General features: G+C 48.6%; 4 protein-coding genes and 1 non-coding gene across 5 annotated transcripts; 2 read left to right on the top strand and 3 right to left on the bottom strand.

Annotated features, from left to right (window-relative positions):
* Positions 1–4,829: 4,829 nt before the first annotated feature.
* Positions 4,830–5,430, bottom strand: AtWU_02913 (DUF1772 domain-containing protein; the record flags this gene model as incomplete). Its single annotated transcript, XM_035498026.1, has 2 exons — positions 4,830–5,296; positions 5,352–5,430. 2 exons carry the CDS (start codon positions 5,428–5,430, stop codon positions 4,830–4,832), a joined length of 546 nt encoding a protein of 181 aa, XP_035353919.1.
* A 2,143-nt stretch (positions 5,431–7,573) lies between these two features.
* AtWU_02912 (uncharacterized protein) lies at positions 7,574–8,655 on the top strand (the record flags this gene model as incomplete). Its single annotated transcript, XM_035498025.1, has 2 exons — positions 7,574–7,623; positions 7,710–8,655. The coding sequence occupies 2 exons, from the start codon at positions 7,574–7,576 to the stop codon at positions 8,653–8,655; spliced, it is 996 nt and encodes a 331-aa protein (XP_035353918.1).
* A 374-nt stretch (positions 8,656–9,029) lies between these two features.
* Positions 9,030–10,930, bottom strand: AtWU_02911 (flavin-binding monooxygenase-like protein; the record flags this gene model as incomplete). The annotated part of the gene is made up of 2 exons (XM_035498024.1): positions 9,030–10,267; positions 10,321–10,930. 2 exons carry the CDS (start codon positions 10,928–10,930, stop codon positions 9,030–9,032), a joined length of 1,848 nt encoding a protein of 615 aa, XP_035353917.1.
* A 2,122-nt stretch (positions 10,931–13,052) lies between these two features.
* AtWU_t70 lies at positions 13,053–13,123 on the top strand. The gene has a single exon. It is a non-coding gene; the product is annotated as a tRNA-Gly (tRNA).
* A 407-nt stretch (positions 13,124–13,530) lies between these two features.
* AtWU_02910 (phosphate transporter) lies at positions 13,531–15,449 on the bottom strand (the record flags this gene model as incomplete). Its single annotated transcript, XM_035498023.1, has 3 exons — positions 13,531–13,919; positions 13,979–15,323; positions 15,387–15,449. The coding sequence occupies 3 exons, from the start codon at positions 15,447–15,449 to the stop codon at positions 13,531–13,533; spliced, it is 1,797 nt and encodes a 598-aa protein (XP_035353916.1).
* Between the last annotated feature and the right edge of the window lie 310 nt (positions 15,450–15,759).

Raw genomic sequence — 15,759 nt, 5'->3', positions numbered from 1 at the left:
GTGAAACGCATCTATAAGCCACGACTTGAGCCAGTCCAAAAATCCTTAGATACCTTTAACCTTCTAGGACCAGCAAATAACTCGACTCGTTTACGACGTCTTCATATCAGAATATGTAGTCTGTGAATCCTTCAACAGTCTCTCTTACGCCACAAAAAGTAATCATCAATTCGAGCTTTTCTCACCCTGGGGGCACACATGCTGGGCATTTTGCATGTTGATTCCTTGCCTAAAGTCCGACAATAGGAGTGTACTAATATTGCATGCAGCTGAAAGCGAAGAAGCCCTATACAGCAAGGAGTAGTATCTCATTCTCGATATCGATTGGAAAGGTCGCTTTGCCACGGATGCTGGTATTCGTGGGGGATATTTGCCTTAGCTTTCCACCCTTAGACAACGCTGCATAGGTAAGAAATGATCCCCTCCATTTTAATCTGTATGTTCAGAAGAGCTTATCTTTCTCAACGTCAGGAATGGTATGGGACAGCCACTTGAACGGTCAAGAGATTATCAGGATGATAATGTGTTGCTGTCTGGGCTCTGAATAAGAGTCGGTTCCTCTTCGTCATGTTTCCAAGGCTATAAGAAGCCGATTTTCCTTGTCTTCTCAGAGCACTAGCTGTCAGAATTGCCTCTGAATCCATAACAAAACTAAAACAGCAGTCATCGAAACCGAAACAAAAAACCGAACAAAGCCCCGTGGGCAACTCTTATTAGAAGAGTTTTATAAGAAGAGTGAAAAAAGCTCCCAGCCTTATTCAAAGCCCGCCACCACCATCAGAACCAGTAGCACTGCTAGCACCAGCGCCGGGTCGTCTATGTAAAGAATCCCTCTAAAAGCTCTGGTTCTTCCAAGATGTAGCTCCAATCACTGCACCAAGTCCTGGACTGCATGAAGTAATCAATCTGCTCGATGAGCTCCCTGAGTATCATAGGTGTACGAGTGATAAAGTCCTCGAGGGTGGAGATTTGATGAGGCTGCCTGTAGTCCTGAAGGAGGTCACGAAGATCCGCCATCAACAAATATGGCGCGGGACGATGTGGCATAAGTTGTGGTGGAGAAGCAGTGGCCAGCAAGGAATGACGAAAGGGGGAGGTATACCCAAGAGAAAACAAGATGGAATGGTTAGCAGGAAGATAAAAGAAGAGAAAGAGGACCTCTATCTCCCTGTCATTTTTCCTGTTTGAAACTTTGATATGTATAAGTAGTACCGCCCACTGTGGTTTGAGTTTCCATATCGACAGTGACATTTCCTAGTCATCTCCAACGACTGAAGGCACAATGTTAGTATTCTTGAAATACACCTGACCGTACCCAGTTTCAGCAAACCTAGTCCAGCGGAGGTTAGGACAAGCTGCCACAATTTTCGCATGGTTTGTGCCACCAACAGCCGTCTATGTCACTGACCATGCCGGTAGACACGACATGTGCTGGGGCTTGAGCTTGGGCTTACGGCTTTGCAAGACAGCCACAAACAAAGCAACATTGTGAACGTCTGTCTCGGTGCAGAGTATAATGATTGATGATAGCTCGCGTGTAAAGTAGTCGCTGGTTCTCGACAGTACCAGTTTTTGATCTGGCAGTCTGCTATATGAAGTGACGAGAATCCAGTAATTGCGATAGCAAATTCCCAGAATAAATCACGATACTTGCATCAAGCGACGTTCACGGAGGCGCTCGCTGAGATTGCGTTTTGTTAGGTCCTCATTATAGAAGAAAGCAGGGTATAGCGAAGAATTTCTTGGGTCTGTTAGATCGCATTTCGATCCACAGTTGGGTGATGTAAGGCCATAAGTGCATCCACCATATCCTATGGCCATTTTGCTTACAATCTTATGTAAGAATGCTGGATACACTGGTAGTTGGCATCCAATTGGATGCTATATCAAATCAGTAAATAGTTTAGAACACAACAGGCAGTAGATTGGGGTGCTGATCACGCCTAGTGCAGCTAACACCATGTTGTTAGCCCTGCGGCGCTTATATTATCGATTTTCACAATTCAGGATTTCCATTCTATGGTTACCTTGTTTGGATTCCATTTTCGTGGCATGGCCTCATCGGGTTCCAGTTCTCTTGGCATTGTCTCGTCTCGCTTCAGTTCCCGGCACAATGCCTCGTTAGTTTTCTATTCCGATAGATTTGCCTCGTTGGAACCCCATTTTGCGAACATCAACTTCTCATTGCCTGTTTCTCTGCAGATTGGCCTCTCCACATAGCCACGGCAAACGTACGAGTGGAGGAATACCCCACAATCTGACGTAGGGCTTTCTCAAGCGAATTCAGCTTATTTGGATACACCGCACGAATAACTCAACAGCACAGTAGCTGTTTCAATAAGCGGCTGCCGAAGGCTGACTGTCTCCTCCCATCTCGTGATGAGTCACATTACACGAAGCACGCGTCCGTTTCCCTGGTCTGATAGGGCTTGGGAGGTCGGTGTATCAAACTGGTGGGAGTTCCGGCAGAGATACTGTAGATTAGAACCAGCTGCATTGACATAGTAGCTGCAAATAAGGACCATGTATTTGTCCGGGTTGGTAGTGAAGTTGCAAACTAGTTCCCGTCGCTCTTTTGCTGTCAGGTCAGAGTGATAGATGTGGCAATCAATATGTGCATGATGTAAAGCCATTGCAATATACATCTGCTGCGATGGGCCAGTGCACCAAATGATAGACTGCTCATCTATTATCTGCTGTTTCTCCACTCATCAAGTGCCACGACCCGGAAGCCCATGGTTAGGGCTCATAACTGTCTGCGTGTCGATATGATCTGTATTCCTTGGCCGTGGTTCCACCGATAGGTATAGAGAAAGTACCAGAGACTTATATAATATCCTTATCAAAGTCCAGTTGTTGAAGAGTAGAGACTCCCAGAATTCCAGTAGAGCTGTGAGTGCATATACCCAATATCAATGATATCCTGCTCACCTATATAATTGTGACCCCGAGGGCTCGCTGAGATGTTCGGGGAGTAGTAATAGTGACGGTCACGACAATGAGACTGAAGAGGAGCTTTGAACCCTCAATATTCCCCAGATTCGTACATTAGTTGCTGACGTGGTATCTCAGATTTCAGAGTATGTAGATGGCTTTCAACCCATTCTTGGCTGCCTCTCTTTGGATTTCTTCCACGATGTGGCGCTACTCAAACCACTACGAAAGCTCCCATAATGCTAGAGGCTTGAGGACATATGGTGCACGAACGGATAAATCGCCAGACACAGCAGAAGCAAGGACATGCCTCCCTTCACGTATGCACTTTAGCTTATCTGCTGCGTCTCTCGCTTGATATGGAGGGGTCAAGAAGAAGGACTATTATCACAACTCGTCTGGAGCCCCAATTCTCCGTTGTTTGGAGCATCGAGTACTAGTTTTTTTTCTTTTTGTCCTTCCACTGTCGAGATTTTGCACGAATTGATTTCTCGCATTTGCACCAAGCAGTCGGAATTCTGCCAGTATCTTGAGTCTCTGCAGAGGTGAAAATGTCCCCTGACTTTGACAAGTACACTCCTTCTCCCAAAAATTATAAGGTGTTGTTCAGTCGGTAGTTTACCAAAATGGGCGATGGGAGTGGGCAAGTTCGTAGAAGAAAGCCCACATGAGTCGATAGTATTTTTTGTCCCGCATGTGTTCCCAAATGTTCGAATGATCTCGAACCCGGCGTGGATAGCATCCCTTGCTTTGCGTAACAAGGTACCGTAGAGGATTCGAAACTATCAGTGTATATATATTGACTGTGAGCCAGAAGTGGCTCACTATACCCACGTTCTTTGTTGAGGCAACCATTTCTAGGTCCAGCAAGCCATGGATGGAGTCATTGATGATTTTGGAATTCGAGAAGCCATCATAAGTCTCTCGATGAAGAGTTTTGTAGCAATATCCAATCACTACCAGTCCTTTCTCTTAAGATCTCTAGCATTTCTTGAATTCCTCCGTTTTGAAGTTGGTCAGAGCCAGAATCAACAGTTTCTCGCCGGTTGCCTTCATTTTTCTTGACGGTATTTGTTCTCTTGCAATGGCAAGATTGGGAAGCGTGGTCGATATCCCAGACATTTTGCTTGACACTGTATAGTGGCTATATCACCTTCTCCATTCTTCGGATAGAGTAATACTGGTATGTAGGCATGCTTAGAGCATGCTAGATGTGTATATTTTTGAGGTCTTTGGTATGATTTTTGTTACAATGTTCTTTCTTGGAGATGGGAAAAGAGTATGGTGGGTGAAATTGGCAAATGATGTCTAGAAAGTATGAAGATGGCGAGATGAAGAAGAAGGTCGGAGAGGGGGGATGATATGTATTTATGCTACGGAAACTGACTGGGAATGATGAGGGCTTACATGGAATGTTGTCCATTGCCTATTAGCTCTGGTGAAGCTTGCATTTGCGGCACGTATTGAATGATATATTGACTGGGCTTTCAAGGTTGTGAATATGGATATTCCTCGTAGAAAGCATATACGCCCATTCGAGACAGGTATTCCTAATAACTAGCTGGATTGTGAATCCCCTGACTTTTGCAGATTCCCTGAAGAACTATTGCTCGATATTATCAATGATACTAGTGGTAGTACGATACTAGATACCCGCTACGGTAACTTCCAGGGTAGTGATGAGCCGATACTTCACAGCCGCGATTATGAAATTACCTCCCCAGATACTATCCGTCAGTGACGATATTACCGAACAATTGCCATTGAAACCGTTATGCCACCATTGAAAAACCTATATATATTATATACATCACCTTATTTCACAATATAATCATACAATACCCATTAACGCCCATTTTCCTATCCCTCAACTTACAATACCCATAACAATTGAATCAAGGCACAACTGCCAACAAACCCACCAAAAACCCAGCGAGAGGCCACATAGCCCTCGCACCATTAAGCAACGCCCACCTATCCAACAATCCCAACACCCTCTCGCCCTCCTGAGGATTCTTCTCCTCCTGCACGCCCACCTTGGCCTTCTCCATCAAAGCATCATTCGTGCCCTTCATAGCCAGAATAGTCCACGGCACAATGGCAATCGTCAATGCAGCAGCAATCGCATACGTAGTGGTTGCTCCCCGTGGTACGATCGCTGCCAATGTGCTCTGTGCTCTCGTCTCCCAGGATAGATACAAGAGGGTGGTGGCGGTGAAGAGAGCGATCGGGGGAGCGCGGTTTTTGCCCGTTTCATAGACGAGGGCCCATTGTTTGGTGATAGTTGATAGAGGGATCCTATGCTCTTTGTGGGATTGCAGGAGAGCTGGGATTGTCATTAGGGATAGAGAGAAGATGTTTCCTGCATATTCTATTGTTAGCGAGAGTTTAGGTTCAGGATGAATGGGGCGTAGTACCCGAGAGCCAAGCGGCGCCGCTGAGGCCGATTGCTTGAGCTATGCAGAAGCTTGTTGGGAGGGTGTCTGTTGTGTACATGGTGTAATCGTACTATGTAGGTGGTGAGATGGATTGGGTCTGCAATGCTTAGAGTGGATGGGTGAGGGTGATGTGGCTTATATATGAATGCTACTGAGTATGTGGAGTCATGATGCCATCGGTGAGCTTAAATATTTGCCTAAAGGCCTAGACTTGTACATGTGTTATGGCGATTGCAGCTTCCACCTTATTACTGCGTTAGTATGCAGGATAGATAGCGAGTCAGGCCATTGCTGGTTTCTCGCCCCGCATTCTTCCTTGCATGGTTAGTGGAAAGAAGTTGACTGGTTGAACACTGTGGATGCTCGGCTTTTGACGGGTTTTGGACCGGTCGGGTGGGTTTTGGAGTCCGTGATGTTCATCATATCGATTTGTAGATGCAGCTCAGACCAATAGTCCTGGTTATAGAAACTATTGTCTACAGTGTACAATACTAGTACTTATTGTGAGGGTCCAGTATAGAAAGGGACAGTGGAGTATATAACCATCCGTTCGGTCGCACTTTCTATCTCCCCTGTGCTTTTCCCTTCGGCAACTGTTGGCACTAAACACCAAAAACTACAAAGTCAACCAAACACCACAACAAACACTACATTCACATTCACATACATACCATCAGATTAGATTCCAACACGTCGACGCGTCTTGATGAGTAGAAGTGGATTTTCGCGATGCTTCAACATCTCGACCAGCTAGAGTGTATGATTGGTCCATTGAGAAATGATGTCTCTGATATCTGTTTATCTGATCAATCCGTACGGATTACCCTCTGCCAGGAAGTGAATAGGATAAATGGGGGCAGAATTGATCCAAGGCGAATAAGTACTCCCAGGTCAGCAACCATAAGGTACTAGTAGTCAAAGAGCATCCCCAACCGCAGCACATAACACCACCAATCAACTTCTCCATGTCGATCAAATCATCGAAACAACGTGTCTACCTACTCCATAGTAATCGCCAAACACGTTTCTTGTCTCCCGCAGCATAAGCAGAGAATCCTTCTCATACAAGCCAAGTTGCGCCCGAAACTTCCAGGATCTTACTGTGTCCAAACTAGTCCCAATAGAGTAAGTACTTCGCAGGTCGTTATGTAAGCCTCACAAGGCTGACTGTCAGAACCTGGTCCTCCCAGCCATGCAATCATCCTCCTACAAACCCAAAACAAAGGAATCTGACAGTCTGACAGGATACCACAGCCTTGCCACGGAGGACCATCAGGGATTTTCTAACACCGCCTCTCTCGCTTTCGGCCAAGACTTTCCAAACGACTAATCCCCGGAACTAACTAGAAAACGAATACGGAAGACAGTCTAGCTCGGACGCTGCCCGACCGACAACATTACTACATCTGCAACCACCCATGAACAGGACGGAGAGGGAGAAAAGGACCGAACAAGGGGGTTGCGAGTGGTTGAACACCGTGACCCGGTGAAAATTGCACCCAACTCCGCTTATCTAACCAGCCAATCCAATCCTATAACCAAGTTTAATTAAGTATAGAGGAATAATAACCAACTAATCGGAAATTCGCAAATACCTCGGCAGCGATCGTATCCGTATCCGATACCCCGATTTGTTGCGGAAATCATTTCACCTCATCTTCTACCGCCGGGAGTCGCAAAGAAATTTCCCCACCGGGGGAAATTCTCAACAAATGAGATGTCCCGAACGCAAGCTGACTCTTTGGTCTAACTTAACTTGCATCTTGGTTTCCGTCCTTTTCGTTCCCTTTTTTTCCCTTCAGCCCAGTCCATGGCCCCGCCCCGCCAAGGCTATAAAAAAAGAATAAGCTTGAACGGTGAAAATAATTTCGTGTGATGAGTGGGTTTAGGCAATGTTTGAACCAGACTAGTTAGTTGGTCACACCCTCATACACACCCTCTCTGCACCCTGTAAGATGGTACGTAGAAAGTTAGTGCCTGGATCGGCGCCCCGTGCGATGGGAACGAATACGATCTATGCAGAGATAGTAGTAGACCGACAGGGCTGGGTGAGAACGGGGTGTGAGTAATAAATATGCGGACTTTTCTCATTGAAGTGATGATATTCAGGTCATTCTTTACTACTATCTTCTATACTATCCTTAACATTCCTCACTCCAACTACCACCTGTACACCAGTACTGGTAGTATACAAATACAAAATGTCCACCCAAGACAGCGACGCAGAGAGCTCCATCTCCAGCCAAACAAGGTACATACTACAAACTAACCCTCTTACATCGAAACCACCACATACATCATCAACACCATACCTAATTCTAACAAATGATCAAATAGAACAAAAACCCCCAAACACACCTTCCCCCTCGCCCACCCCCCTCCCAAATCCTCCCCCTGCCTCCGCCTCTCCCCGCGTCTCCTCCTCCAAATCCAACAACTCTCAATAACCTCAAACCGACACCGGGCCCTCCCCATCCTGGAAATCTACCAACCCCCACGACAAGGGAAATCCCTGCCAAACTGTCCACGCAAGATCCACGGCCGGGATCTCTACATCCTGCAGAGCGACGCTTACACCGACATCACCTCAACACCAAAACCACCATCATCAGAACCTACTACTAGTAGTACTACCTACCCCATCGCCGCAGGCGTAATCTACAATAACCATAACCACAACACAAACCCCAACCCCAAGAAACCCACCACCACCACGACCCCACCAACAACAACAACAACTACTAGTAATACAACAGAAGAAGACGAAATCTACCTCCCAACCACACACCAAACCTACACCGCAACGCGCACCCCACGAGGCAACTACCGCTTCATCCTCCGCGAGAAGAAAACCCCCTCGGGCGAAACCGTCATCATCGAATGGCGGCGGAAAACCCAATCCCAGACCCGGCCAAGAACCGCGTCGGGGTCGGCGGTATCGGGATCAACGGACTCCGATACAGTAACAACAACAAACGGAAACCCTTGCGAGGAGGAAGACTCCACTACTAGCAACTCCGATGCCAATGCGAATGCTAATCCCCGGTTTGTGCTTTGCGTTAGTGCCATCGGAGGGGAAAGAGCAGCTGGCGCCGATCAGCGTGTCAGACGGTCGGGGCTGGCTGGACTAGAGAAAAAGGGGCTGAGGGTTGGTGGGTGGGATGCGAAACAAGTGCGGTTTTTGGAGGAGGTGGGGATATTAGCTCCTGGGGGGGAGGAGGAGGTTATTACGTTGGTTTTGACGCTGGGGGTTTATGTTGCGTGGATGGAGGGGTGGTTGTAATACCACTTACTACCATCATTCCATCATTCCATTGTTTACGGAGTATTGAGTTCAGGGGGTATCTGTTGTTCAGTTCGTCGGAGGTGTTGGTGGGAGTGTCCGTCCGGCTTGGCTGGACCTTTTTCTATTTTTCTTGGGGAACACGGGATTTACAGAATTCTCCGCTCCGATGGTTTTCATTACTATCACTTGGAGATTGCATATTTTTCTTTTTGCATAGCGGGTCTATTATGGATATTTTTGTGATACCTGGAAATTTTCATTTTCAATAGATTGTTGAGTTGCGACATTTATTGCAGCTGCTCAACTTATTTTCACTAATTATATCTGCTTCATACCGATTTCCTTTGTCTTTGGCCTACCGCCAAGTCTCTCTAACAGTCGTAGGAAGTGACGCCAATTTCTAGTGCCTTGATCTGTAGCGCCAGCAACCGCGAGTAATACCGACAGACAGCCAGATTGCCGCCCATGAACCACAAGCCCGGGTGTCCGGTCCGCCGCCACATGCGCATTTCGCCCGTCTCGTCGAATCCCCAGACATCCTTCACCTTCTCGCCCTCTTTGCCGAACACGAGTTGTGCTTGGGTGGCCATGTTCTGATACCCTGTCGCCAAGATGATCTCGTCCGCCGGGAGCTCCGATCCGTCCGCGAACCGGAGTCCGTGAGGGAGGACCTCGGTAATCTCCTGGCCCTGCTTCACCTTCACTTTACCGTCAACGATCAATTGGCTGGCCCCAACGTCGATGTAGTAGCCTCCACCACGTTGGAGGTATTTGATGAGCAGACCCGCTCCGTCTGGACCGCGGTCTACCTTGAACCCGGCCCGCGCCAGCCCCTCCAAAGTCGCCCGGTCGTTCTCGTTTTGACGCTTGGTGACCTTGATCTGCTGAGCCTTGAACAGCTCCGCCGGTATACTCCAAAGGTAAAGGTCGGCTTCCTCGGTTCCGGGTCCTGCTTCCTCGTACAAGCCCTTGAGGCCGATCTCCACAATCGACTCCGAGGAAATCACGCAGGTTGAACTGCGCTGCACCATCGTCACGTCATATCCATTCTCATAGTAATCTTGTGCAATATCGTTGGCGGAATTGCACGCCCCAACCACGACAGCCTTTTTACCCTTCGACTCGGGCTTGGCACCGCGGAACTCGCTGCTATGGCAGATGAGGTCGCCCTGGAAGGAATCCATGCCCTTGAAGTCAGGCACATTCTTCTTTCCAGAATGGCCAGTGGCTTGGACGATATACCGGGGGTTCAAGGTGCGGTTCTCCACCGTCCCGTCCTCCTTCCGCCGCTGCAAATCAAGAGTCCACTGTTTTCCGTTGTTGTCCCATGAGGACCCCTTGATGTCGGTCTTGGTCCACACATTCAGCTCTAGCAGCTTAGCATAGCACTCAAACCATTCGGCTATCTTGTCCTTTGGTGTGAAGATCGGCCAATTCGGCGGGAACGGGATGTAGGGAAAGTGGTCAAACCAGACAGGGTCATGCAGGACCAGCTGGTGGTAGCGTTGGCGCCAGTTGTCCCCAATGTTCTCCTCTCGGTCGATGACTAGAACGTCGATACCCAGCATCTTAAGGCGAGCCGCAATGATAAGACCAGACTGGCCAGCACCTGTTCGGGGTCAGCACATCCGATAGCAACAGGTGGGTAGGTGAGTAGCGTACCGACAACCACCACAGTTGGAGACCGGTCTTTAGCTTCGATTTCGGCCGTCCGACGGTCCTTCCAGTTCTTCCGATCCAAGCTTTCGCCGTGCTGTGCTCCCACGGGTCTCTTGAAGTTCACCGCTTCTGGGTGGTCGACGAAACCCTCCATGGAGGTGAAGAAGGTGAAAATCTTCCACTCGCCATCCTTTTCTGCCAGCCGAACGATACCGTGTCCATGGAGCAGGGGGCTGGTGAGCGTGATGTAGAACAGGATGCCTGTGACGTCGCCAAAGGCATCGATAGGGCCGACGTAGGGGCCTCGGAATGCGGTCGAGCGGTCGATCTCGATTTTGCTTGGGAGACGGCCGGATTTGAGCAAGCTGTGAATGTTCTCTTTGCCTTTCGCGGTGTAAAAGTCCCATGTCAAGCAGAGGTGATCCCGCCAGTAGGCATCTTCCAGAAACAGGTCGGAAAAGGACTGCACATCTCCTTTGCTAAGAGCTGTGTTGATCTTCTCGACTAACTGCGAAGCGACCTGGGCGGCATTGACATCGGTCGACGAACATGTCTGGGGAAATGTGCCGACGGGAACATTGACCGAGCCGGTCGTCACGTCTTCGGAAGGCATTGTGCCTATGGTGAAGGAACACTGAGCTGAGAGTAGAGCAGGGGTGGTATTTCTCTGGGCGGGTCGAAGAGGGGAAGAGAAGAGGCCAGGTTTAAATCAGCGGGGGTAGTACCAACCCCGCTTCTTCAATGCCACAGCTAAGCACTGCAGCAGCCATGACAACTCACCGGATTAATGTGGTTAGTCAGATTCGTATCTGCACGCCCATTCTTCAGCTCGTTCCGGTCGGCATTGGTAGTTCTCCTGCTAGCTCGGGGCGTGCTGGAGGGTCCGACGGGTCGTGGCGGCGCTAAATTGGCCTGTCGGCTCGGTTGGTTAGACACCCCGCAGTCTGGCAGGTCTAGATTCTGCAGACCTCCATCGCAGACCTCGACGAGTGAGATGGCAGCATAAATTTCAATTATACTGCGGTGAACCGTACCAATTGCGCACGAAGTGTGCAGAATAGTGAGTGGTTACATCCTGCTCTGAATCCGGATAGATGTAGAAAGAGGGGAAGATGATTGATTGCAACAAAGGGAAGGAACCCAGCCGGGAGCGTGACCCCGCAGGGAATCCCACCTTCCCCTTCTTCCTGAGGTTCCACCTTCGATCTCACCTTGCTTCAACCGTGCTACTTACCAGATTCCATCCCCATGAATTGGGCAATGGGTCATTATCTCGCTGGGTCGGTAATATTCAAATTGATTCTGGATCCGAACCAGACGGGTAGTGCGGGTTCCACACATCGTCCAGGAACCCGGCTGAGCGACTTCGGAGGCTATCTATCAGATGGCAGGTAAGACACAATATCTGCTACACTGGCTTCTGTCACTACTCGATTCTGTCAGTCAAGCTTCTGCTTCATACAACTACCCGAAGGAACCGACGGATATTATCTCTTCCAATATGAGCCCGTCACACCCACCCACCCTTGCATGCGACCCACAGCTGCCTCCATCATGTTTACCAGTACAGTATCCGTGCAGGCTGCATCGTGAGCACGGCCGCTATCGGAATTAGGTACTAAAATATCTTTGATCAGGGTTTCACCTTTCAGCGCCCAGCTCGCGGACAATAACACGCCATCTCGCCTTCCACAACCGACAACCGGACCTCCTTTCGACCTAAGTGGACTTTTATCCAACCTATTCAGCTAGCCACCGCAGATCATAAGCACTCAAAACACCCATCTACCTTTCTAGGCTACGGAGTAGATCTCCTAGTATCCTCATTGGGGGATTCCCCATCCCTACCACAACCCCGACCCACGACATCCTAGCCACCTGTACAAAGTCACAAAATTGGCATCAACGATCCCAACCCCGCTGACTCGAACATCTGTCGGTCGGATTATGATAGCCTGCGTGGCACGGGACACCCGACCAATCAAGAATCCTTCAAAAGACAGGAGGTTTACCAAGTACTACCCACAGTGGGGAGCTCTCATCGAGAGGTGCGGGATTATCTATCATCATCGTAGGTATCAATGCTTCTAGCGTGAACCATTCTCCGTTGTGGTGGGGCAGGGGCCGATGCCGATCGACCCATCGCGACAAATAGTACTCCGTAGGTAGAGATACAAGTGGGTTGGGTGGGAGCGGGGTTGGAACCAGAGATTCGTGGTCGGATTGTGGTGTGGTGGCAGGGGATGAGCTAACTGATGAGATGTCGGCAGCTTTAGGTGGGTACTAAAGACAATGATACTAGTAGTTGGATGATACTAAAGTCGCAAGATTGATCAGAACAGTGAACCATCAGTTGTTACTAGTAACTAGTAATAGTAGTCTGAGATTGACTAGTATTGCAACTCGATAGTACCGATGCGGTTCGACTATATAATTTATATATACTCAGTCCTACCCGATTAGAGCCAACATCATACTATTACGAGAAAAAGCAACCAACAGCGGAACCAATGGCGAATAAATACAAACACAAAACTCGTTTTAAGACAGAAACTACAGGTACAAGGTAATGAGATCCAATAGATCTAAGATTCAGTTTTGCGACCACGTAGTCTACTAGTCTACTAGCTAGCTAATGATCATAAGTGAACTTGCCGGACATAGTTGAAAGTTGTTTTGCATGATAATTTGGGAAAAGGCTATATTAGTAATTTGGGTAAACCAGACATCAACTAGCATCATTGGTCTAGTGGTAGAATTCATCGTTGCCATCGATGAGGCCCGTGTTCGATTCACGGATGATGCACACATTTTTTCTGTGGTGACTTTTTTTTTTCTATCACCCTTCTTACGCCCCCCTCCAATTATTTTTCGGTCTTTCTTTTACCTATTATTTATTTTGTTTTCGAATTTACTCATTTTTCTCATTTAACGTATATATTTACTTATTGTTTGGCCTCCATGTTCTAGCTCATTATCTCACTATAGTTTCATCCTAAAAGCTGCAACGTCATCATCAGCATACCATAATCTTATCTTCTGATTCTTCTCTTCTATGTACAGCATCCATGCGAGAAAGTAAGCACCCGGGGAATCACAGTCCATCGACCCGACCACTGGCAAATATATACAGCGAAATTAAAGTACCCTTATATGTACCCGTGATTATATACCCAGAATAGATGAAACCGCCACCGTGATGGAGTTGTCACATCATGTAACAACATCCCTCCTTCTCCGTCTACCTTGATTCGCGTATCGACTATCCAAGCCGAGTCGACCAAGTGCCAGCGTCTCCAGCGTCTCCGTCTTGCCACCCCACAATTTACCTCTTCCAGATCCATCCGGCTTCCTCTGGATTGGAGGTATCCAGCATGTGACCATCGCCCCAAAGAGCATGCATACGGCAAAGACAATCAAGACGTAGCCGTGACGCTTTACCGGCTCCTCTCCGAAACCGCCGCCAAAGTTGTAGTAGGCTGAAAAGATCTGCACCACTATAGAGCCGATCTTACCAGCGCCGGCGCTGAGACCGTGGCAGGTGGCGCGGTAACGGGTGGGGAAGATTTCAGCGGGGATGATGTATGTTGTAGCATTGGGTCCTATAGAAATGATGGTTAGAGACAGTTATTTTAAACAACACGGGGGAAATGTTACGTACCAAAGTTGAAGAGTGCTTGGCCGATGACGTACAAAACAACGGCCACAGGACCCTCTTTTTGTACGGTGATAAGCATGCAACCTAGGGCGACGAAGAGTGCGGATAGTGCGAGAAACGAGTACTTCTGTAGAGCGACTCTGTCCAGCTTGTGGATCACCAAGATGAGAAGAAGCCCGCCGACAAAGCTACCCACGTTCAAGATCACCAGCGCGTGGGTGCAACTTGCAAAGAACATGTCATAGACGCTTGCACCAGGGCTGTCGTTCGTCTCCCAGTAAGGCGCTGGTGCGTTCAGATGAAGAGACCCCCAAGTTTTGGCCAAGAACTGCGGGCTGGAGAGACTGATGCCGTAGAAGCCAAAGTCTAAGAAGAACCAGGACACGGCCGTCGCAGCTAGAGTCCGCCAGTTGCCTTCCACCCAAAAGTATTGTACGATGTCCTTCCACGTTAAGCGCCAGTGAGAGTTCAGAGTCGCTGGTTGAAGGATCCCGGTCTGGGATGTGGAGGATCGGTCCTCAGCCGTGATGGTAGTCAGGGAATATGCCTGCCCAGGGAAATTGTGCCAGCTTTCGGTTTCGAGAGTTGGGGAGGAGGAAACAACATTTGGATCAGTAAAGAGTGTGGTTGCATCGAACTCGACCTTCACTGGATCGTCGTCAATCTCCATGAGGAAGCGTGGCGACTCTGGAACGAAGAACCGGAAGCAAGTTGCTATTGCTGCCGGTATCACACCGATACCAATGACGTAGCGCCACATCCTATCAACAGACATGGTCAAATCATTGGTATCAGAACGGCTGGTGGCGATGACAATCAGCGATACGAGGTTTGCCCAGATCTGCCCCAAAGGTTGCATGAAGAAAACCGAAGCCATCATCCTTGCTCGGTGCTTAGTGGGAGCAAATTCGCTTGTGATGACCGAACTCAAAGGATAGTCGGCTCCGACACCAATCCCCACAACTATACGCCACCAGATGAGCCATGCGTAGATGCTCATTGAATCGTTTTCTCCGCGGGAGGCCATCACAACGCCCAGTGTGGACGTGATCATGAGAATCAACTCCAATCCATACATCTTCTTGCGTCCATTCCGATCAGCTAGGTACCCAAACAAGACCTGTCCCAGTAGCGTCCCGCCCAATGTAGCAATGTTGAATAGAGTGATCTTGATCGAAGAGACCTCCTGTTTCCAGTAGACGTAGGAGATCATCGGAAGTGCCATGTTGCTTGCAAACAGTGTGTATCCATCAAGAAAGAAGCCAACACCGGCAACGAAGACGATCAAGTATTGGAATCCCTGGCGATCGATTGTGTCGTACACCTGCCGAGCGCGAACATCTCGATCCTATGGCACCAGCACAGTATTAGCTAGCAGATTCACGATGTGAAGCATCTAAGAAGATTGTACCTGCTCATGCTCAAAATCCTGAGCTCGGTCGGTCTTATACCAACGCGTGCGGAACTTGCCCATGGCTGTATGTTCGTGTTGGCGTTTGGATCAGATGGATTCTAGAAATCAGATTGTACACGGATGACATCATGAAGGGCCATCGAACTGCAAGTACAGTAGGAAGAATAGATCCTGCGGCCCCCAGATCTGAGGATGAAGGTCTAAGAAAAAGGATGGCGCAACGTTGAAAGATAGGGGAGGATGAGTCTGAGAGGGGTACTCGAGGCCCACCATGAGGCCAGAGGCACAATATACTTCTCCCGGGAAGGTTTGAACTAAGCAGAAACGCGACGGGGTGATTGGAGGAAGCCGTGACAGTGCGTGCAGTAGC

The sequence above is a fragment of the Aspergillus tubingensis genome (genome assembly GCF_013340325.1).
Source record: "Aspergillus tubingensis WU-2223L DNA, scaffold_4, whole genome shotgun sequence".
Classification (NCBI taxonomy): Eukaryota; Fungi; Ascomycota; class Eurotiomycetes; order Eurotiales; family Aspergillaceae; genus Aspergillus; species Aspergillus tubingensis.
This window is presented reverse-complemented; position numbering and strand designations above follow the sequence as displayed.